Raw genomic sequence first — 23,315 nt, forward strand, 5'->3', positions numbered from 1 at the left:
TCTGAAGCCGCTATATATTCTGATTCAGTGGTCGACTGGGCCACCACGCTTTGCTTAGAACTCTTCCAAGTTATAGCACCACTATTTAAAGTAAAAACATAGCCTGTCTGAGATCGTGAATCGTCACGATCCGTTTGGAAGCTTGCGTCAGTGTAACATTTTACTTTCAGCTCTTCTTCCAAACCGCCAAATATCAGAAACATATCCTTAGTTCTTTTTAAGTACTTTAGGATATTTTTCACAGCAATCCAGTGACTTTTACCAGGATTCTGTTGATATCTGCTAGTCAAGCTCAGAGCAAACGATACGTCCGGTCTAGTACATAACATGGCATACATAATGGAACCGATAGCAGAGGCATATGGAACCTTTTTCATATCCTCTTTATCTTTGTCCAATTTGGGACACTGATGACTATTTAGTACGGTTCCACTTGCCATTGGCAAGAGACCCTTCTTGGAATCTTGCATTGAAAAACGTCGAATGACCTTATCAATATATGTACTTTGACTAAGTCCAAGTAGCCGCTTAGATCTATCTCTATAAATCTTTATTCCTAGAATATAAGCAACTTCTCCAAGATCCTTCATTGAGAAACATTTACCAAGCCAGGATTTAACATCCTGCAGCATTGGGATATCGTTTCCAATGAGAAGTATGTCATCTACATACAGGATTAGAAAAGTAATAGAACTCCCACTTGCCTTCTTGTAAACACACGGCTCATCTTCGTTTTTAATGAAACCAAACTGTTTGATTTTCTGATCAAAACGAAGATTCCAGCTTCGAGATGCTTGTTTCAATCCATAAATGGATTTATTCAATTTGCAAACTTTCTTTGGATTCTTAGGATCTACAAAACCTTCAGGCTGCTCCATATAGACATCTTCTGTAAGGTGTCCATTTAGGAACGCGGTTTTGACATCCATTTGCCATATCTCATAGTCATAATACGCGGCTATGGCAAGTAGAATCCTAATAGACTTAAGCATGGCTACTGGCGAGAAGGTTTCCTCATAATCAACTCCTTGAGTCTGAGTAAAACCTTTAGCAACCAAACGAGCCTTATAGGTTTGCACATTTCCATCCATGTCTGTTTTCAACTTGAAAACCCATTTACTTCCTACAGTCCGACATTCGGGAGGAAGTTCAACCAAATCCCAGACTTGGTTGTCATACATGGATTGCATCTCGACGCCCATGGCTTCGAGCCATTTTTCAGATTCGTTACACGAAATCGCAGCTTTGTAGGTTGAGGGTTCTTCTTGATCAATTATCAAGACGTACCTATCAGGTGAATACCGATTAGGTTCATGACGATCCCTCGTACTTCTGCGGACGCCTAGTGTTATATCAGATTCCTGAATCCTATCAGGTTCAGGTCCAACAACATTTTGTTGAGAGGCAGATTCGACTATTGGTTGATTAATTTGTGGTTCTCGAATTTCCTCAAGATCCACAAGATTATCTCCAATTCCTCGCGCCATAAGCTCATCCTCTAGGAATGTTCCTCGACGCTTAGTGAAAACTCTATTTTCAGTAGGATTATAGAAATAATAACCAACCGGATATGCATATCCAATGAAAACAACTTTTTCACCGCGAGGATCAAGTTTGTCCGAAGACTCATTGGTAACATAAGCGTTACATCCCCATATGCGAAGGTAAGAGACTTTAGGTGGTTTACCATGCCACATCTCATATGGTGTCTTTTCTACCTTTTTAGTAGGAGCAATATTCACAAGACGTGTAGCAGTTTCAAGAGCATAACTCCAAAAGGAGTGTGGTAAGTTTGTACGACACATCATTGATCGAACCATATCTAATAAGGTTCGATTTCTCCTCTCAGACACACCATTGAGTTGTGGTGTTCCGGGTGGAGTTAGTTGGGATATAATCCCACACTTCTTGAGATGTTCATCAAACTCTTGATTAATGCATTCACCACCTCGATCGGATCGAAGTGCCTTAATCGTTTTCCCTAGTTGATTCTGTACTTCATTTTGGAATTCTTTGAACTTTTCAAAGGTTTCATGTTTAAACTTCATAAGATAAACGTATCCATATCTACTATAATCATCAGTAAATGTGACGAAGTATCTTTCCCCGTTCCTTGACATAGTCCTGAATGGACCACATACATCAGTATGTATGAGTCCTAACAGGTCTTTGGCCCTTTCACTAGTTCCGGTAAAAGGGGCCTTAGTCATCTTGCCACTTAGACAACATTCGCATAAATCATAAGTCTCCTGACCCGTGGATTCTAAAATCCCTGCGGTCATGAGCTTCCTCATGCGATTAATGTTAATATGGCCAAGACGACAATGCCAACGATATGCTTGATTAAAGCTAGTTTTAACACGTTTAGAGGAAAGAGAGCATACTATATTATTTGATCTATTGTTAGAAGTATCTATTTCATAGACACCATTGTGAGGCTTAGCCTCAAAATAGAACACACCATTTAAAAATGCAGAAATGCTACCATTAACAATATCAAAAGCATAATTAAAACCTTGTTCTCTTAAAGCAGAAACAGAAATAATATTCTTAGTCAAACTAGGAACATAAAAAACATTGTCTAAAGTAATAAACAATCCAGAAGGTAATTCAAGAATAAATTCTCCAACTGCCTTCACAGCAACATTCTGCCCGTTCCCAACGTGCAGCTCTAAGTCACCCTGCTTCAGCTTCCTAATCCTTTTTAGTCCCTGCAAATCATTACAAATGTGAAAACCACATCCAGTGTCAAACACCCAAGATTTGCTCGAAAGGAAAATAGATCAATAACATGTATACCTGAGGATTCTCCAATCTGCAGCTTCTTAAGCTTTAACTCAGCCAGGTACTTGGGACAATTCCTCTTCCAATGCCCGATCTCATCACAGTGAAAACACTTGGCATCTTTATGAGGCTTTGCCTTCGGAGTGGCAACCTTTTTGCCTTTGCCCTTGTCTTGCTTACTCGCCTTGCCTTTTCCCTTGGATTGCTTCTTCTTGGTAATTCTTCCTTCCCTGATCGCCAGCACTGGATTGCCCTTAGTTGGGATGTTTGTCTCAGCAGTTTTCAGCATCTGATGCAACTCTGGGATCGTTCTTTCCCACCCATTCATGTTATAGTTCATTACGAACTGATGATATGAATTGGGTAGCGAGTTAAGGATCACATCCGTAGCTAACTCATTACTAAGGGGTGCGTTCAGACGCTCCAGTTGATCAACGAAAGACTTCATTTTCAGTACGTGAGCACTGACCGAAGTACCTTCCTGCATGCGACATGTAATGAGAGATCTCATCACCTCAAAACGCTCATGACGAGCTTGCTGCTGAAACATGTTTTTCAGCTGCTCACTCATCTCATATGCGCCTAAGTTTTCCATATTCTTCTGAAGTTCTGGAATCATCATAGCAAGCATAAGACATGTCACATCTTGGGAATCATCAACATGTTTTTCCCATGTCCTGCGGGCTGGACCCGTATTAGCAGCAGGTGCTTCGGGAATTGGTCCTTCAAGGACATAAGCCTTTTTCTCCGCCCTGAGAACAATTTTCAGGTTGCGGTACCAATCCATGAAGTTAGAATTATCAAGTTTAGCATTTTCAAGAATGGACTTAAGCGAGAATTTGGTGTTATCAGAATTGTTTGTAGACATCTGTAGAATTTAGAAGAAAATTTTATTACTAATTCTCATGCATTAACCTAATTCAATTTTGACCCAAGATATACAAAATTTTAGGAATTAGGATGAGATCCCATCTCCCCATAACTCAGTGAATGGACTTAGCACTCTTCACTGGCATAGATTGAAGGGTATGTGACGATCACCAATTGTGTCAACTACACAATTCTCGGTTTGGGGTCGCATGACGAGTGTTGTCAAGCATTGGTACGTTAACCCCAACTACACCCACTTTCACAACCGTAGAAGACGAATGCAGGGTAAACACTAACATTCGCTCTCGTGTCGCAAAAGTGATATTTGTCCTCAAATAAGAACCATAGCCCGGCCCATGTAAGCATGGAAATCGCGGAACTACCCCTAACCAAAACCGTAGGCCTGGATGCAGGGTAAACACTAGCACCAGGGGTTCGGATAGATCAGTTCGGGTGTTCTTAATTTAGGGTGGCGTAGAATATCGATTTTAATTTGGGTTATATTTTAAAATTACCAGTTCGGGTCGTTTTAAAATACTTGTACGGCCTATGGCATGAACATAGGCTATACAATTCCTTTGTAAAAATCAATTTTACGTTTTAATTTGTGACGACTTGAAACACCTTTCAATCACTCGACCGATTAATTTTAAATACCCTATTTAATCTAAGTTGGTCGTGTCGCAAATTTATTTTAATTAATAACTTTTATTATTTACGGTTTTCAAATTAACTTTTAATTTTTGAAAAACCAATTTTGATTTTTGTATTTTAAAATAAACTGTTTATTTTAATTACCTATCCAATACTTAATAAACCTTTTATTAAAATTGTCGTTTTAATGATCGTGTATTAATTATTAATTTTATGCACGTAACAAACATCTCATGGCAAAACGCATAATAAAATAAATAAATATGCAATTCCGGGTTCAGAATATGTTCGGTTCGTTCGAGCCTAAGAACATGAACCGACCCCATTAAGTGTAGCACAAATCCTTTTGTGCTCCCACTTTATCTTGGATCCAATCCATATAAAAAAAACTTCAATATAAAAGAAAATCTAAATTTTCTTTAAATAACCTACGAAAAGTCTTTAAAAATTAACTTTATTTTCGAAATAAAGTTTGTTTAGCTAGGTTTTTTTTTAATATTTTAATTTGGCTTATAGTAAAAAAACATTATTTTAATATATCCGTTTTTCTTTATGTGTTTAACGCGTGTCTCTTCAAAAACTAATTTAGTACGCGTGTTATAAAATAAAACGATTCTAGACCCGGATTTGCATAGTACGATCATTAAGCTAAACGAAATAGGTTAAGGCCAAAACTTATTTTGTCAAGAGGACTTTGACAAGTGTTCATGTTTGGCCTTAATAAAATTTGCCTATAACTATTATACATGACAGGATCCTATGCCAAATCTACTCGATTTTAAGCATGCAATCCTACAACTATTTTATAGATCTACAAACACATCTATAAAATAAGCCTACTTTGATTTGTAAGGTGGCTCTGATACCACTGTTGGAATTTTTGTGTAACTTTTAGAAAATAATTTTGGTCAATTTGTCAAACAAACTGAACGCAGTGGAAAACATGTACACGAGGTTCGGTTCTAAACCGTTTCCACCAGTGATCTCTTTACAATCAAAATAGGTTATAATAAAATTGAAGAATCGTGACATCCAAGAAAGACACCTTGGTTCAACGAACGATCTCGCTAGATAATCATTGACCACGAAATCATATTTGTTCGTTTGAAACGATTTCAAACGAAACCTTAATCTAAAGAAAATAAAGTTCAAAACTTTACTTACCTTTTTGCGTAACGAAGAAACAAAAGATATACTTGTAGTATACGTCCTTTGAGAATATTGCAATACTTCTTATTGCGTCTGAGTATTCCACTTCCTTTCTTGACGATGGCAATAATCATCATCAACCGGTTGTCAAAGGAATGGAGAGATGTATATGGTTACTCATCCCTTTTTGAATGGAAAGTTGTTATCATAATATTATGAGATAAAAGATAAGTCCCTTTCAAAAATATATATCTTAATTCCTCCATTGGATTTAATTGAAGTCACCGATTAAAATACTATGCAACATTATAATTGAATTCAAACATAATGCTATTTTATTAATTATCTCATAATTAACTATATATATATATATATATATATAATATATATATAATTTATTATAATTAACAAATTAATTATAATATAAATTATTAAATCCTTCTCTCCGTAATTATTCCAAATAATTACCTATTTCTTCTTTCACGCTTATTATTTCGTGATCCGGTGATTAACGATTAAAACACCGTTAAATGTTCGTTGCCCAAAGTGTAACTCTTTGTGTCGTACCTTGACGGCAACATTTAATTGTAATCGACAATAGAACATTATATCCAACAGTTATGTGATGCGTTAATCATATGAAAACGCGTGTTCGACGTATCCAATCGAACCCAGTGTAACATATATAAGCATTGCGGTTACAGTGTACGATGATGACATTAACGTGCGGTGCTTGCACCTGAGATTACGTGTTTTTGACTTTGTTATACACGTTACGTTCGTGACATTAACGTCAATGGACATATAGATAAAAAAAGAGTATATATGCCACGGTTGTTGCGGTGTAAAGTCGTAAAAGTAATTTAGACGTTAACGTTGTTAGACATAGATTAAAAAGTATAGTAATTTGTCGCACGTTAAAGTCATAAAATAATTTAAATAAGGTGTCAAGTTATTAAGTAGAAAAGGTTGGCGAGTCAAAGTTGTCAATAACCAAAAGTTAGAAATTGGCTGGCAATTGGGTACCTGTTAAAACACGATTAGACCTGTTTGATTGAAAAATACACCCTTTGACTTTTTTTAATTTTTAAAATAATTAAAATTACAATGTTAAGATCTATGATTTATTCATCTTTGTACATAAAACATAAAACTGTTTTATAAACATGAGGTAGAAAGTAGTTAAACGAGTCGTAATCATGTTTGAAACTTATGTTGTGCGCGCCGTCAGAAACCTATTAAACCTGTTAAGACACGATTTACAAGCCTTACTTAAAGATGATGGTTAATGTTAGAAGTGAATGTGTTAGGTACTTAAAGATGATGGTCAATAGTGTTTTATGTCAAAAGTTTGAGGGTATAAAGTAAAAAAAACCAAAAGTTTTAAAATGATGTAGAAATCTAGGGTTAGAATTGTCATCTGTCAAAAGTTTAGGGGTTAGAATTGTCGGTGAGAAACCCCACCGACTGTTTTTAATACTATATAGAATTTGTATTTCCTTTAAATCTAGTTTATTTTTATCTAATTTGATTACTATGTTTTTACAATCCACTTTACTTTTATTTTAGGCATTACTTATTTATTTATATTAATTATTTAAATACATTTAGATAATGTAACTAAACTAAAAGAAAATGTGCGTGATGACGTGAAAAATGTAAGAATGTTTTTATAGCTGCAACATGCAGGTGAAATTGAGGTTTTTAAGGATTTGTAAATATAACGTGGCGGCTGATTAGGCAGCTACGGATCCTTAGCATTGGAGATAGTCATAAAAGATCTAATTACCCAAAAAGTTACTTTCTTTTATTAACACATATTTAGCAGTAATATTTTTGTACTTGATACGAGCTAATGTTAAAAATTATGTTAATTATTTTGTGAACACACAATTTATACAATTAGAAAAAATAAAACCGGACACTCCTTCGCCAAAATCCTATTTGCATCACATGAACATCAAACGTTCATTGTCTGGCATGTCTAATCTTTACGTGTAGATATGGGCACGGTATCATCGAGTTAAGCGTACAAAAGAGCTTTATAGACAATTTTGCAACCGCTATAACTAGAACACAACTGATATGCCGCTGCGGTAACAACTTTGCGTTTGCGCAAGCAAGAGAAGAAGGGGGTGGGGCTAGAGTCGATGACAAAGGGGAATGAGTAGGTTAAAACTTTCCAAAGGTTATTTAACTAATTCAAGCAATTACTTTTTTAAAAAAAATGGATAATGGTATACTTTTTGAATAAAAATCATAAACTTACTAAAACAAGTTAAAAACAATCTTGAGGTAGTTTAAAACTTTCCAAAGTTTATATGTGATTGGTCCACATGAATGGTAGGTATTGGGTTGGAGAAAGGGTTTTCTTTTGGTTTAGTTTGGATATACAAGATCAAGTTAGATTTTATTATTATTTTATTATTATTTTTATTTTTATTATTTTATTTATTTATTTACTTTTTTATTTTTTTAGCAAGTAACATACCACTGGACCATTAGACTGTGAGGAGTGGAGCGTTGGCTGGGGCACCCTTTGGCGTGGGTATTCAGCCTGGCGTGGGGCAAGGGGCAAGGTGACTTGGCTGGTTCAATATGGCTGGCTTTGGTTGGCTACTTTAATTAAAAAAAATATTCACATGGCTGGCCACGCCACACCACACCCCTCATTTTTCATCACAAGCTTGTGGATCCTACCCTCACCACGTGTCGGTCAATTCCCCCAACCCAAGCCCCTCCACTCCCTGCAGTCTTAGGTCATGGGTTAATGTGTGCTCTTTTGCGCTTTTAATCGAACAACTAGTCTGCAAATAAATAAATAAAAAAGCTTTTCCTTGCAACAAAAATTCAAAAGATGAACAAGACATCCACATCTATAAATCTATTAAGCAAAAATTCTGGATAACCCTTGAAGCCTAATTGTTAAAAATCGGATTTAGAACCCAAGAACATACGCATATCACACGCAACCATAACTCGTCGGTGACAGTAGTTGAACTTTCATACCGGATGTAACCCCAATCGAATCCATACCAAAAACGCCGCCCTAATTAAAACCAAAACCAGACACAAATAAACCATGTGCAGCGTTTTCTAGCGTTTCCATAAATAATATCAACGAGACACGAAACTCATAATTTCTACCAAACTACAAAGACTATTACATAATTTACTCTATTAAACTCAAACATCAAACCAAACAATCCACTTGACACATTGGTCAAGCCACTCAAACCCTTTCAATCTGTGTCAACTTATGACTCCACACCAAACATGGTATTTTGGTTGCTTTTACATTAAAAGTGTAAGCTGAAAACAATATATCTATGTGCTGGGATTACTTGTACATATCAAGAATCTTTAATTATATTATATTATTTTAAAATAAAATAAATTAAAATATACACAATTGAAAGTTGGTGACCTAGTCTACATCTACAACATAATGCACCATCATCTTGATCATATCATATAATAATATCATCATACAATATCAAGTTGATGGAAATAAGCATTGAACTAAATGGTAATTTCTAAAAGAGTTAATTACTGTTTTCGTCCCTGTGGTTTGTCAAAAATCACTATTTCAGTCCCTTAGTTTAAAAATTGTGATTTCAGTCCCTGTGGTTTCACTTTCGTAACCATTTCAGTCCTTGTACTAACAAAATAAATGGATTGAAATGGTTACGAAAGTGAAACCACAGGGACTGAAATGGTTACGAAAGTGAAACCATAGGGACTGAAATCGCAATTTTTAAACTAATGGACTGAAATAGTGATTTTTGACAAACCACAGGGACGAAAACAGTAATTAACTCTTTCTAAAACCTGCAAACAAGATCCATGCCCCGAGTTGATGACATCACCTTCCTGTCATAAACAAAAAAAAAAAAAGCGATCAAATACGCGATATAACGTAACATAATTACCCCTTTGTTGTTAACAAAGATCGGTTAACTTACAGTTGACTTGAGGTTTCTTCTCATGATAAAACCTGCATTGCAGTTCAAGAAAAACATAGGTAAAAGTTAAAACAACACAAAATGCTAATTAATCTTCGATCGCTAATGACTACACAAAATGCCGATGATATTTTCGACACCTCGGTCAACATAAATCATCTGCAGCATTAGTGATGACTGATGACACATCAAGGCTGGCCTGAAATAGCAATATATGAGCTAATACCATTAAACAATGATAGTGGCGGCTGACCAATGAGCCGACACGTTTTTAATCGTTTAGATAAGTGCCAAAAGGCAACAGATTGTCTTATCTGTAGCAAACGAGCGCCGAAACGCCCCACTGCTTTTTCCAAGAGAACCGGAATCTTGTTTCGACCCTTTGGAAGCAAGAGACGCATGCCTCCAATTGTGTCTCTGGAAAACGTACACCATCCATCAATAAAATTCTTAAAAAATAAATAATAAAATCTTTACAATGTTTAAATTCACCTCATAAAAGATTGGATACATTTCATTACTAATTACAAGATCAAAAAGTCTATGCAACTACATGTAATATCTCATATTACTTCTTACAACATTATTGAAATTGTACAAGAACGTTCTAATCTTAAAGTGGAGAAAAGAAAAAGAAAAAGAAAATAAATAAAAACCGTCAAATCGTCGATTCACAGTTAATCAAGAATACGGGCTCCGGATGAAATTAAATGCCTTAGCTCGGTCAAATGTTCATCGTTTGAAATATTCAGGTTAATACGAAGATTGGTCAATAATGCTTCTTTTTCCCAACTTAATGGGCCGGAAGCGTATAACGCTTCCAAAGTGGAACGGTATGCATGCAACTCTAACCTATGAATACTCGCTGCGACTTCGTGTTCAACGCGTGAAGTATTAAAAGACCCCCCGTCACTAGAAAGACCATCGGCGTCATAATGACTAGACAAGTTATTAGGACCGTTACTAGGAACACTACAACTACCGACAGAGCACTCGTCAGTGTCGGATTCGTTAGGTTCAGGTATTCTTGTATGATCACATCCAACACCGTATGTTTTTCTTTTCTCCGGTTTATAATAACCATTTAAACTATTGTTAAAGGATGCTTGCATGTATTTTTTACCCTCAAAAGCATCTACCTTTTCAAATGAATGGGTTGAAACACGCCTTTGACTTTGACTGCCGTCTTTCTCGGCATGTTTGACTTTCTTAGCTTCGTGAAGAGATGAGCAAAATGGGGACGATCTCTTACGCTTTTGTAATCTAGCATCGTTGTCTTCCTTTTGATAGATCATCGGCTCAACCCCATTGCTTCCTGAAATCTATATATAGTAATCAAAAGATAAATAAAGATTAGTATTTTAAATGATAAATCATATGTGGATATAAAAAATAATGAAAAATAATGAAAAAAATATGAAATTGAATTACCTTTGCAATTGGAACCCATTGACCGTCACGCCACGCCTGTCGTGCCCTAACGTTCGTTTTATGGGCCCTAATTTCATGACTGAACCCATGCAGCCGTACCAAAAACCGACCGCCTTTCAAGACTTTCGAAACCGTTGCAACTTTCCAAGAATTTTCATCAAAAATTTCCACAATATCACCACTCACCCAATTTTGTAAACCGATCGCAGGCGCAGAAGGCCTAACGAACCTTCTCGATACCCTTTCCACACCTTCATAACCGTCATACCTCACATTGTAACCGTGCCCATTGCTCGAAACGATTTCTGCAACACACCATGATGCCGGCACCTCCTTGTTCATAACCTCCACTTTGCTACCCTTTTTAAACCTCATTGTACGTTAAAACCGTTGAACAATTTACCCACACCTGCCACAACAAATCTCACATTAAACCTAAACCGATAATTAGCCCGAATCAGATAACAACAACCAAACAACAGATCTGTTAACAACCACCACTAATTTGTCACTAACACAGGTATATGCTATCAACAAACATTAAAGATCCAGACTTTAATACCATAACTTCAAACCCTTAAAGTTAAAACACTAATAAAATCTAAATTTATAATTTATAATAAATTTTAATTATTTCACAACAGATCTTATAAAGTGGAGATAACCTCATAATCTCTCTCAACACAAAAAATAATAATAATATCATCAAACACATCCAAATTACATCTGCAGCATAACTTTGATCAAATCAAAGCCTCAAGTATATAATTAAAATATTAATATAAATTTTATGGATTATAAATAAATATTATAAATTACTCAACTTTATGCTAATCCAACACAAACCCTAAACTAATCAAGCAAAACAATCCATAACCCACAAATTAAAAACAGTAATAAACAATATCGTAAAATTCAATCGAAAAACTAAATTGGGGAAAAATGAAAACATCAAAATTAACGAAATTACTAACCTTTTTCTTGAAATCAAGAACCCGAATTGAAACAATAAGCTGTTAATTAGATGAATTAATGTTTGATTAACTGCCGGATCAGCGAATTTGTGATTTGTATGATTCTAGGGTTTGGTTTGGGGTGGTTGTTTAAATTGGTATTTTTTGATTATTATTGAAAATATAAAAAGTAAATGTGAAATATATATGAGATTGGAGGGTAGAAAGGTAAATTGATAAATGGGTTAAACCTAAAAAAAGGGAAAAAGAGAGAGATAGGGGTGCGTATTGCACGCAGTTGTATAGAAGAGGCCTAATTCGTGTGGGAGAGAAGTTTTATCTCACTGGATGTGGTTCTTCACGCGGTTGGTGAGAGCGTGCATGGCACTTTCTTGTCTTTTCTTTTCTACATACGAACTTAGTATAGCAATATTTTTTTAAACGTCGAGAAAACCATTAAACACAAATACGGTAGCGATGCTGATGTTGTTAAGATGATATCCGTTAAGTTTCACGGCAAAGAACCAAAAAATTAAATATATTTGACCCTTTCGAATAAAAACTTTTATCAAGTTGTTGATAAAATAAACGTGTTGTAACGTGTATTTGAAAATGTGAACAAGTTTTTTATCTTTCTTTTTTTCTTTTTTAAATTTATTGAACATTATATTATACTATGTATTAATAAAAGAAGCTTGTAAACAGTAACTATTACCCCGTGTCAGCTCGTCATTGGTTTCTTTTCCCCTCTTTTGCCCTTTTTTTTTTTTTTTGCAGTGTGTATATATATATACGATTGTTTTACACCTTTAACACAAAATTAGTGTGTGCTCAACTGGTTTTGTGTCAGCTTTAATCCAACTTTTATGCAGGTTCGACCCTTCCTTGCCCTATTTTTTAGTTCTACTTGTAGTGCTTCACACATGTCTCTTGAAGATTTTATTTGAGGCCACCTGTCTAATTGCGTGTATACTTCTTTGATTTAGCTACATCAGTGTTGGATTACATGAGATCTTCTTCAGATCCTTCTCAGGTTCGTCAATTTTTTCCCTGCGTTTGTTGCAATTGGGTGGTTGTTTTTGATATGATGTTGTTCTTTGGGATTTGGGTGTTTTGGGGGGGATTGTTGTTGATTGTGCCGGTCTTGATGTGTAACAGGTGTTGTTCGAGGATTTTAGTGTATGTTCATCTCTTACAGGTACATTTCTTTCTTTCTTTTAATTTATGTAATTCTGCACATGGATATGGCTGTTACTGGTATGTTGAGAAGGTTTGATGTTGTGAATGCCATGTCTTCTTTGTTTGATTTTGCTGTTTTCTACTTCATTTTGTTACCTGTTTACATCTACACAATCTGCCCCTTTATTTGGTACTTTCTGCTGCGTTGTGTGTTATGCTGATTTTTTGTATTGATTTGTCAAACCCTCTGGAACTTCTGTATTTATTGCCTTCTTTGTATGATTTTGTTGTTCTGTATGGACGCTAAACCCTAACTTATATGTGGTTTTAAGGCACATATGATAAATTGAATATAAGTCCATTTGCATAAATCCAAAGTTGAATGTGGGTATTGATTAGGATTACTAACAGATATTCAATGGATTAACTATATTCACTCATTAGGCCTTTAACAACAGTGCCTCCATTGAAAAGGTGAAATTACTCAACATGGTAGCTTGAAAAGTCAAGAAGGTAAAGTTCTAATGGTGATACATGAAGTTCATTTAACCGCACCTTTCGTATTTAATTACAAAATTTACACCCGTGTCTTTATTGTTTACTCGGTCGTTTCATTTTATTAAAAGTAAGTATAACAATGAAAAATCACATAAGCGATTTCAACCATAGGTTTTATATTGCTCAGCTGCGTGTCGAGGGATGAATGCACGAGGGGTCGATTTGGCATTCGGTTTTCAGTTCTGAAGGACTGATTTAGGCGTCAGGCGTTTTCAATAGGAAACGATTTGGTATGAGGGATGAGAGCACGAGGGGTCGATTTGGCATTCGGTTTTCAGTTCTGAAAGATTGATTTAGGCGTTAGGGGATTTCGATAGGAAACGATTTGGTATGAGGGATGAGAGCATGAGGGGTCGTCTTGGCATTCGTTTGTTGAAGGATTGATTTAGGCATTAGGCGATTTCAATAGGGAACGGTTTGGTATGAGGCATGAGAGGGTTGATGAAGGATGGATTATAGCCAATTTCAGCTAAAGGTTTCAATGACAGATCAATATAGGGTTCAGGGTGAATCGAGTGCGTTAATGTGACGCATCTGGAAGGTGAAGGGTGAAACAGAAAGCTAAAAACACAAAAAAAACAGGAGAACAGTCGGCCGAACCCCACGCCTACCAGTTAACGTCTAGACACCACAGCCACTCAACTGAGACGCCGTTTGTGTTCTAGGTCGTTAACGAAAACGTTAAAAACTAAAGATTGTGGCGGCACTATTCACGCATGTTATTGATTATCTTTTTAGCCCGGCTTGGGACAATTAGTATTAACGCATGTTCATCAATTGCGTTAGAGAGAAGGTGGATTAAAGAGCGCTTTAGCTGAAAACTATATATACACATTTTAGGATGTTGTATAAACAGAACACTTTATTTGGCTTTTTCCTATTAGTAGGATGCTATATGTAATATATTTATTTTTTCCATGCTTTAGAGAGAAGGTAGCTCAGGTGTATGTACTCTTATTGTTCATGTTTTGCAAAAAATTGAATATAAATGTTATTGAGTTTTGAACACGGTAATTATTCTGACCGACCCAAGCCCGACCAACTCAAACCTTATATGGGTCGGTTATCGGGTAACTTTTCACAGCCAAAACCCTGAACAATCCGAAACCAGAAAAAAAAACAGAACATTTTTTTGCTTTTTTTATAGATGTGTTTTGGTTTGGGGTCTTCTGAACATTTTAGTTTTCAGACTTTTGGATATTATCATATCACATTGTCGTGCTTGTATTTTGAAAAAAAAAATTAGTAGCAATATGAATTTTGATGATATTTTATAAAAAATAAACATTTTTTTTTCATTTTACATTTAAACACGAAAAGCAAACAACCCGACCCGAACTAACTCGAACCCAAACAACCAGAACTGAACCCTGAACCTGAATAAGCCGAACCCGACCAATCCGAACTTTATACGGGTCGGTTATCGGATCACTTTTTCTCAGCCAAAAACCCGAACAACCCGACCCCGCCATTGCGCAAGCTACTAATACGCACAAGATTATCTTTAGTAGGGTATGGTCTGAAGTTTTCATTTTGTGAATCACAATAAGTCTAAATCTTTTTTATAATGGATCTTTTTAAAGGGGTGTTTGTGCATATGTTTCATGTTGACGGATGTCACTGTTGTCCAAGTGAATCTCTTTTTTCTTTCGCTTTATTTATAAAGAATGGTCACTAAGCTTCTTTCACTTTAAATTCATTTGTTATGTTCTTAGATCTTTAATTTGTAGGATTATGACCTTTGAAATGCCAAATGTGTGTTTTTAATGCAGTTTTTATTCTTTAACCATATGGAGATCAAAAGCATTCAGTTACAAGGTTTTATAGATGTTCATTTGTTATTTAGTGGTTTAACTAAAAAAGTAGGTTTCATTGAAACAGATCTTCAACTCAAGCTCAAAAAGGAAGCATTGCAACTAGAGCGAAGTGTCAATTGGAATTCCACGGTAAGCCAAGTCAATCAAACATTTACACATGCACACAACACAAATACTCACAACAAACGTGCTTTCGCCTGCAGACTCAGATCCACCGTCGAAAAGGCCTGGCAATCGCAGCCTCACGAACTAAGACCCAGTTAACAGAAGTTGGTCCTTTTGTCCACCAATAACAAGATGATGCTGACTGCCTGCTAACTACACGCTGCATATACAAGCAGCGTAACACATCAGCCTTGTAAAACATGTAATTAATGATTGAATGTTAATTGCACCAATATGTATGCCTGAACATACATTTTTTTTTCATGGTTGCGTTTGTTAACAGCAGCATTTTCAGTTATCGACATACCAAATCTCGCTGTCGTAACCAAGTGAAAACATCACTGAATGTTGCGCAACGCGCGAACGCTCGAATACCCCTAGTTATATTAGTAAAGTAATGAAAATGGTAAATGCGTCATTTTATATAAGAAAAAACAAAGCCGCGACGTAACTTTGATGACATGTACGTTTGTATTTCGATTACTTGTATACTATTATTCACAATTCATTTTGAGTGAAATTATATTTGGAGGTGGATAATAATAAGTACGTCAGACGACAAGCTCAGAGTTTTATGAAACATCGTGTATTAAAAGTTATAAACCAAAAATAAAATATGTTTAAAAGCAATTTATTATATTAAAATTAAAAATTTCTTTGCAAAAATCCACCACCCAAATAAGATACTAATGTATTCTATAAAACATGTTAGTTGTATTTTTAAGGAGATTATGTTAACTTGTTAATAAAAGGAAATACACATGAGTAGAAGAAACGAAATAATTGTTTGATATAAGTTGGTCTAGCGGTTGATTACTTGGTTTCTCTGTTTGAGGTTCTAAATTCAACTTCCACTAGCATCACTTTGAAGGATATTGGTGGTTAAGGTCGCCAGTTCAAAACCTAGTCGAACCAGGCAGTGGGCCTTCGGGTATGTGTCCAATCTGACCGTTATGAAGGAGGAGATGCATTTGCGCGATTGAAGATATTCTAGGATGCTTATGCGGTGATTTAGTTCGCCGTTCAGAAAAATTGTTTGATTTGATTGTAAGAAAAAATGATAAAGGAGTTTAATAGGCCCCCCTTGTTCCCACACCCCCTATATCTTATTTTCACATCCCTAGTGTATACGGGCCCGTATACAAAATATACGGCCCGTATAGAATGTTTTTGAATAGGAAAATGCGCAGAGAATGTTTTTTTTGATTTTACTATATACGGCCCGTATATAGTTATATGAGCCGTATACAAGTGTATACGATTTGTAAAAACTATACGGCTCAATGGATTTATTTTGGGAGGTTTTTGATGTACCAAATGTATACGGGCCGTATAACTGTATACGGGCTGTATATATGGATGTTTTTCAAGTATCACGCTTTTTCCCGTAAAAACACCATCATTCTAGGGTTTCTAAACTCTTCATCACCTTTAACAACGTTGATCGGAACACGCCGCTTAAATTGGAGCACAAGTAGAGTAACGTTACCGATCAGTCCGTTAATCGAGTAACTAGCAGAAGAACCCGACACAAACAAGTTCTCCACAGTTTGTTATTCAGATCTCTTTTCGGCCATCTTTCCAAACTACAACACACGATAACTTTAAACTTTATAGTGTGTGATTTGACCAGGAAATGATTGGAGGTGATTGCTACTTTTAATAAGCTGTCATAGTTGTCAAATTCGATTTCAACAAATCTTTTCCTTTTCCTTCAATTTCTAGAACATTCTCTGTAACATGAAGACGTGTCGGATTCTTCTACTAGTGGTATTTTAATGAAGTATTGAAGATTGAATGTGCAAACCCAACCGTTTTTTACTACGGAAACGATGGATATGCGAAATACAAATCGCAATCTTTTGTGACTATGGGAAATACAAGTTTTCTTTTTGAGCTTGATGGATATCCGTTATCTCAGTTGAGGCGGGCATTGTTTAAATCTGAATATAACTAGATGTTACGTGTAACTTCATTAAACCAAGAACAAAGCCTATTTCGAAACACATGTGTTCGTATCAGCGTTGTTTATCACCTTGTGTGAGCATTGGAAACCCGACAAACAGTCTTGACAACTGTGACAGCTAATCTATCTGTGTGTGTCACATCCATCCTGTTATAGCAATCGATATGATTAATTTTACAGATTTTTTTCTAATTAGCGTTGTTAACTACCAAAAGAATGCATACACAAATAGTTATAGTGTACGAAGCAAAGAGACCGTTGTGTATCTGAATCAGGTTCTCAAACAAACACTACTAAAGATGAGTTGGTGATAAATACCGGAGCTGTTATCTCGGTTGTTCAGTACTTTCGTGATAATAAAACAAGCAGGCATTGATTTTGCCAAGATTGAAGGAAAGAATCTGGCCATAAGCGTTGTGGATTCTCAGCGTTATTCGAATGTAAGTGGATCGAGTGATACGCTTATCTATTCTGGTCAAGGTGGGCATGGTTTGTTCGGGAGTAAATCACCACCCAAAGATCAACAACTTGTAAGTGGGAATATGGCTATGAAGACGTGTCGGGTTCTGCTAGTTATTCGGAATGTTTCGAATCATCACAGAAGATGTGTCGGGTTCTGCTAGTTATTCGGAATGTTTCGAATCATAACAGAAGACGGATGCGGTTTGCATATTCAATCTTCATTGCTTCATTAAAATTACAACACACGATAAAATGCTTGGAAAATTGCATCAACTCTCCTATATCAACATACTCTTCTCTAGACGCTTAGTTGTTATGAATGACAACTTGAGGGGTCTAATTAACTTTCAGATTCAATTTATGGAAACAGATGATTTGTCAAAAAACCGGTTGATGAAACCGAAGCTGTTATTTCTGTTGTTCAGTACTTTCGAGATCTAAACCAATCGAAATCCACAAATTCCAACAAATTGCATCAGGAAGCTCAACTTGAACGGACGATATGTATCTTCTATCATGCGACGGACCCAATTCTTGCAAGTTAAATCCACAATCAACGTATACAGGTGCAAGAGAATGGCGAGTTATTTCAGTTATTTCTGTTGATCCACAAATTCCATTGTTTAAATCAGAATCAGGTTCTCAAGACAAGGATCGTTCTAATAGATTAAAGAGAATAAACCCTTTTTTTACCATTTTTTACCCATTGTATACGAGCCGTATAACAATATACGGCCCGTATACAATCATCGTATACATAGTATACGATCAGTAAAAAAAATTTCACATGTTGTATACGGCCGTATAATAGTATACGGCCGTATAATAGTATACGACCCGTATTTAAACGGTAAAAAATGAACCGGTAAATTTTTTTCACATGGTGTATACGGGCCGTATAATAGTATACGATAAGGCTGACATATCGGGTATACCCGTACACGATAAGACACGACACGATAAGACACAGATACACGAAATCCGATACACTAACACGACACGATAACTTATCGTGTCCTTTTTTTCAAACACGAACACGAAACGGCACGATATACACGAAAATTACCTGTTAATACCTGTTAACATGACTATTCGACTGTTATACACGAAAATTACCTGTTAATACCTGTTAACACGAACAAAAACACGAACACGACATGCTATTTGAGAGTTACAGGGAGAGTTTAAGGTTTTATTTTTTTTGAATTGAATGAGGAATGAAAATAGAAATGAATTAAGGAACCCGCACGCACATGGCTGATGAGTTTTATTTAATTTAATTTCTTATCGTGTACTAACGGGTATTAACAGGTAAACAGGTATTTAACCTGTTTATACACGAAAATTAACAGGTAATCTCGTGTCTACCTGTTTGGTACACGATACCTGTTAAGGCCATACACGATACCTGTTAACTTCGTGTAGGTTCGTGTCGTGTATTCGTGTATTCGTGTAAAATTGTCGGCCCTAGTATACGACCCGTATTCTCAGGGTAAAAAATGGTTTACTTTCTTTAATCTATTACAACGATCCAAAAAACGAAGAACAAAGTCAAATGCGATCAAACTTGGACATCAGACGTAAATCTTAATTCAGATCTCTATTCGGTTATCTTTCCAAACTACAACACACGATAAGTTTACACTTTATATAGTGTGTGATTTGACCGGTTGTATTCAGTAATTTCTGTTGATCCACAAATTCCAACAAATATTTCACTCCAGTAGTTGAAATTCATGTTGTTTAACTTCAAGAAATCAGATTAAATATAAAAGTGCCGAGAAAGAACTATAAGCAGAAACTCACCTGATAACAAATAATCAGTTCAAACTTTCAACAATCGACATTTGATAATGGCTGATGGTTCTTCGTTTAGGAAACCAAACGTAGACGGAGATGATAGGCCTGGTAACCGGAAGCGAAATCAATTGTATTTTTTTAGTTGCTTCTCTTGTTAAGTTTCTGAACCAACCGAAATCCACAAATTCCAACAGTTTCTTCGTAGATTCCGTCCGGTTTCCAAACTCTTTCACTCAAAGTTAATATTCACTGTGGTGGATGCAAGCATAAAGTTAGAAAAATACTCAAGAAGATTGAAGGGTACACAACTGAAGGTTCAGTGCACGAAAGTATCTTACGAACGATATGTATCAGGAAGCTCAACTTGAACGAACGATATGTATCAACAACTTGTGAGTGGGAATATGGCTATGAAGAATAGTATGGATAAACAATCACCGGTACGGGTTTTGGTGTTTTGGTAGGTTGAAAGAGGTGAATGGTCCTTGTTTTTCCATGTATGTGACAAAACAAAGATCGTTCTAATCATCATAGAAGACGTGTCGGATTCTTCTGCTAGTTATTCGGAATGCTTCGAATCATCACAGAAGACGTGTCGGGTTCTTCTGCTAGTAGTATGAGTCTGAGTCCATTGTGGTTCTTGAATGTTTCGAATCATCACAGAAGACGTGTCGGGTTCTCCTGCTAGTAGTATGAGTCTGCTAGTAGTTGAAGAAGTTTCTACCTTGTCACCTTACGGTTTTCCTACTAACATAAGTTACTATTAATGACCGATGATAACCAAATAATGACTAGTAATTCTAATCGTCAACTTATATACTTTTTTAAGAAGAGTTATGTTGTTTCAATAAAATGTTGTGATGATTCCATACCTATAAGAAAGGTATTTGGTCTATTTTACATATCAATTTGGGTACATGTTAAGAAAAGCATACCCTTTTTTAAGCGGATACTAGCTTTTGTTTTCTCTATGAATTATCTGATTAAAATATTTAAACATACCATCAAAATACTTTAATCTAAACATAATCTCTACACAATTCAAAGAATTGTCCAAACAATTTCCAAACTTATAAAGCGTACAAGTTATAAGAAAAGCATACCCTTTTTATGAAGGAAAAATTACAAGTTTTTTCTTTATCTTTATACCACTTTTTAGGCGGTATCCTTTTAAATAAATGTTGACAGGCGGAATCCTTTACTAGGTATTTTGTTGCAAGTTTAGTCCTTTACACCCAACCCAGTTAAAAAACCCTGTTAATTGTTGGGTGTAAAGGACTTAACTTACAGCAAAATACCTAGGTAAAGGACTAAACTTGCAACAAAATACCTAGTAAAGGACATCGCCTGTCAACAATTAACAGGGTTTTTTAACTGGGTTGGGTGTAAAGGACTAAACTTGCAACAAAATACCTAGTAAAGGACACCGCCTGTCAACATTCGTTAAAAAGGACACCGCCTGAAAAGTGATATAAAGATAAAGGACAAAACTTGTAATTTTTCCTTTTTTGAATGAATACTAACTTTTGTTTTCTCTATGGATTATCTGATTAAAATATTTAAACATACCATCAAAATACTTTAATCTAAAACATAATCTCTAAACAATTCAAAGAATTGTCCAAACAATTTCCAACTTATAAAGCGTACAAGTTATATTTATTACTATAAATGTAGGGTCCTAATAAATCCACATGGTATCATCTTATTTACATATGTTTTATACGGGCCGTATAAGGTTATACGGCCGTATAGAATAAAGTGAACCGACAAAGGCTGTGCCTGTGGTCGTATATATAGTATACGACTACTTTATACGGTCGTATATATCTATACGGCTCGTATACAATGAATTTCCTTTATTTTATTGTTTTATTACTATTTGACGCGACGTATTATTCCTCGATTCACGTGCGAGTAGACGTAAAATTCTCTGATTCGATGTTATATTCCTCGATTCTGGTGCGATTTATGTGATTAGACGTTAGATTCCTCGATATCCGTGCGAGTTATTTGATTCGACGTTAGATTCCTCGATTCGCGTGTTAATCATTTGAAACGATGTAATATTCCGTAAAATTCTCTATATAAACGACACTAATTTCATTCATTTTCATTCAACTTCTATTCGTTTCTTCTATTTTTCTATGTATTCAAATTATTTACGCTATAATGTCGGGTTGGGGTAACTTTTTTAATGTGTTTGATAACGAGGCGAATCAGGGGAGTTCTGATAACAATGAAGATAACAAAGCGGGCATGTTTGATCTGAATGCTCCGTTCGATCCCATTCTTGCGTCGGATGCAGGTCAGGATAGTTGGGGTTTGGATGCAATTCAGCCTAATTATGCTGGTTATTATCCATCGCAACACCCGGTTAATTTTGAAGCCCCTCCTGTTAGTTTTGGACCAGCGACTGATAGTTCTCAGTCTCCTCCCATAAGTGATGGACCGCCGGAGGGTCCAAATGCTGACCAGGAACGTAGTGAGTTTCAAAACAAGCAGGTATAACATTTAATTATACGTTTATTTGTTGTACGTTAACTATTTTAGTGTTTTTACGTTTGATGTTGTTTTTATTAAAACCTTAGATTAGGGTTGCTCAACGGGTCGTGTTCGCGGGTTGGTGGGTTCAACCCGACCTGAACCTGAAAATTTTACACAAACCCGAACTCGACCCGAACTCGAAAATCGTATCATACATAACAACCCAAACACGACCCAAACTTTCATGGGTTAATTTATGACGTAAAATATATTGTTAAAAAAACATAATATAGTATAAATGTGTAACGGGTCAAGCCGCCAACCCGACCATGTTGACCCGAACCCGACCCGTTAACCCAAACGGGTTCGCAGGTTCAACCTGAAACAGACCCGAACCCGTTTATACTAAAGCTAAACCGATTGGTTAATCATTAATTGACACATATAAGTGTTTTCGTTAGAAATTCGCTAGCATGGATGAATTGGTAGAGTGGTGTAGAGACGTTGGACGCGTAAATGGCTACGCCCTCGTCACCAAACGCACCATCTACGATAAACAGGGTAGCGGTCAGCCGTAGATAGGCATAACGATTACGATTGTATAATTCAATTTGAAAAAAAAAATTGAAACAGAAAATTGTAACTGATTATTCAAGTGTATACGGTCGTATAAATTGTATACGATCGTATAATGTTTGATTATTCAAACTGTATACAATCGTATACAATTTATACGACCGTATACACTTGAATAATCAAAGGTTTGTCGATCGTATATTTATATACGGTCGTATACCTGTTTGAATATTCAAAGGTTATACGAGCGTATATAATGTATACGGCCGTATACTTGTTGAATATTCAAACATTGTACGAGCGTATATGATATGTACAATACGTTCGTATACAAGAACAGTATTCGTATAATACGTTAACGATAATCGTATAGTGATTGCTAAGTTGTAATTGTTATTTGTTACAGACGATATGGCTGAGTCATCAGCAGCTGGTGCGGCCCGTAGAGGTCGAGGTCAGGGTCAGGGTCAGGGTCAGGGTCGGGGCCGTGGACGTGGAC

General features: G+C 35.9%; 1 protein-coding gene and 1 long non-coding RNA gene across 5 annotated transcripts; one reads left to right on the forward strand and one right to left on the reverse strand.

Moving 5' to 3' along the window:
• Positions 1-9,184: 9,184 nt before the first annotated feature.
• Positions 9,185-12,113, reverse strand: LOC110923871. 4 transcript variants are annotated; one of them, XR_002584248.2, is made up of 6 exons: positions 11,828-12,111; positions 10,854-11,262; positions 10,562-10,744; positions 9,563-9,839; positions 9,423-9,454; positions 9,185-9,330 (listed from the first exon to the last, which is right to left on the reverse strand). XR_002584248.2 is itself a non-coding variant. In XM_022167939.2 (5 exons), exons 2-4 carry the CDS (start codon positions 11,226-11,228, stop codon positions 9,443-9,445), a joined length of 570 nt encoding a protein of 189 aa, XP_022023631.1. In that variant the 5' UTR covers positions 11,229-11,262; positions 11,828-12,111; the 3' UTR covers positions 9,185-9,330; positions 9,423-9,442. The 4 variants fall into 4 exon arrangements, 2 of the variants coding, with proteins under 2 accessions (XP_022023631.1, XP_022023618.1); XR_002584247.2 differs by having other exon boundaries at positions 9,423-9,839; XM_022167939.2 differs by lacking the exon at positions 9,563-9,839.
• A 571-nt stretch (positions 12,114-12,684) lies between these two features.
• LOC110923865 lies at positions 12,685-15,847 on the forward strand. Its single transcript, XR_002584245.2, has 4 exons — positions 12,685-12,839; positions 12,965-13,004; positions 15,425-15,489; positions 15,564-15,847. It is a non-coding gene; the product is annotated as an uncharacterized LOC110923865 (long non-coding RNA).
• The last annotated feature ends 7,468 nt before the right edge of the window (positions 15,848-23,315 follow it).

Source organism: Helianthus annuus, chromosome 2 (assembly GCF_002127325.2).
Source record: "Helianthus annuus cultivar XRQ/B chromosome 2, HanXRQr2.0-SUNRISE, whole genome shotgun sequence".
Taxonomy (NCBI): domain Eukaryota; kingdom Viridiplantae; phylum Streptophyta; class Magnoliopsida; order Asterales; family Asteraceae; genus Helianthus; species Helianthus annuus.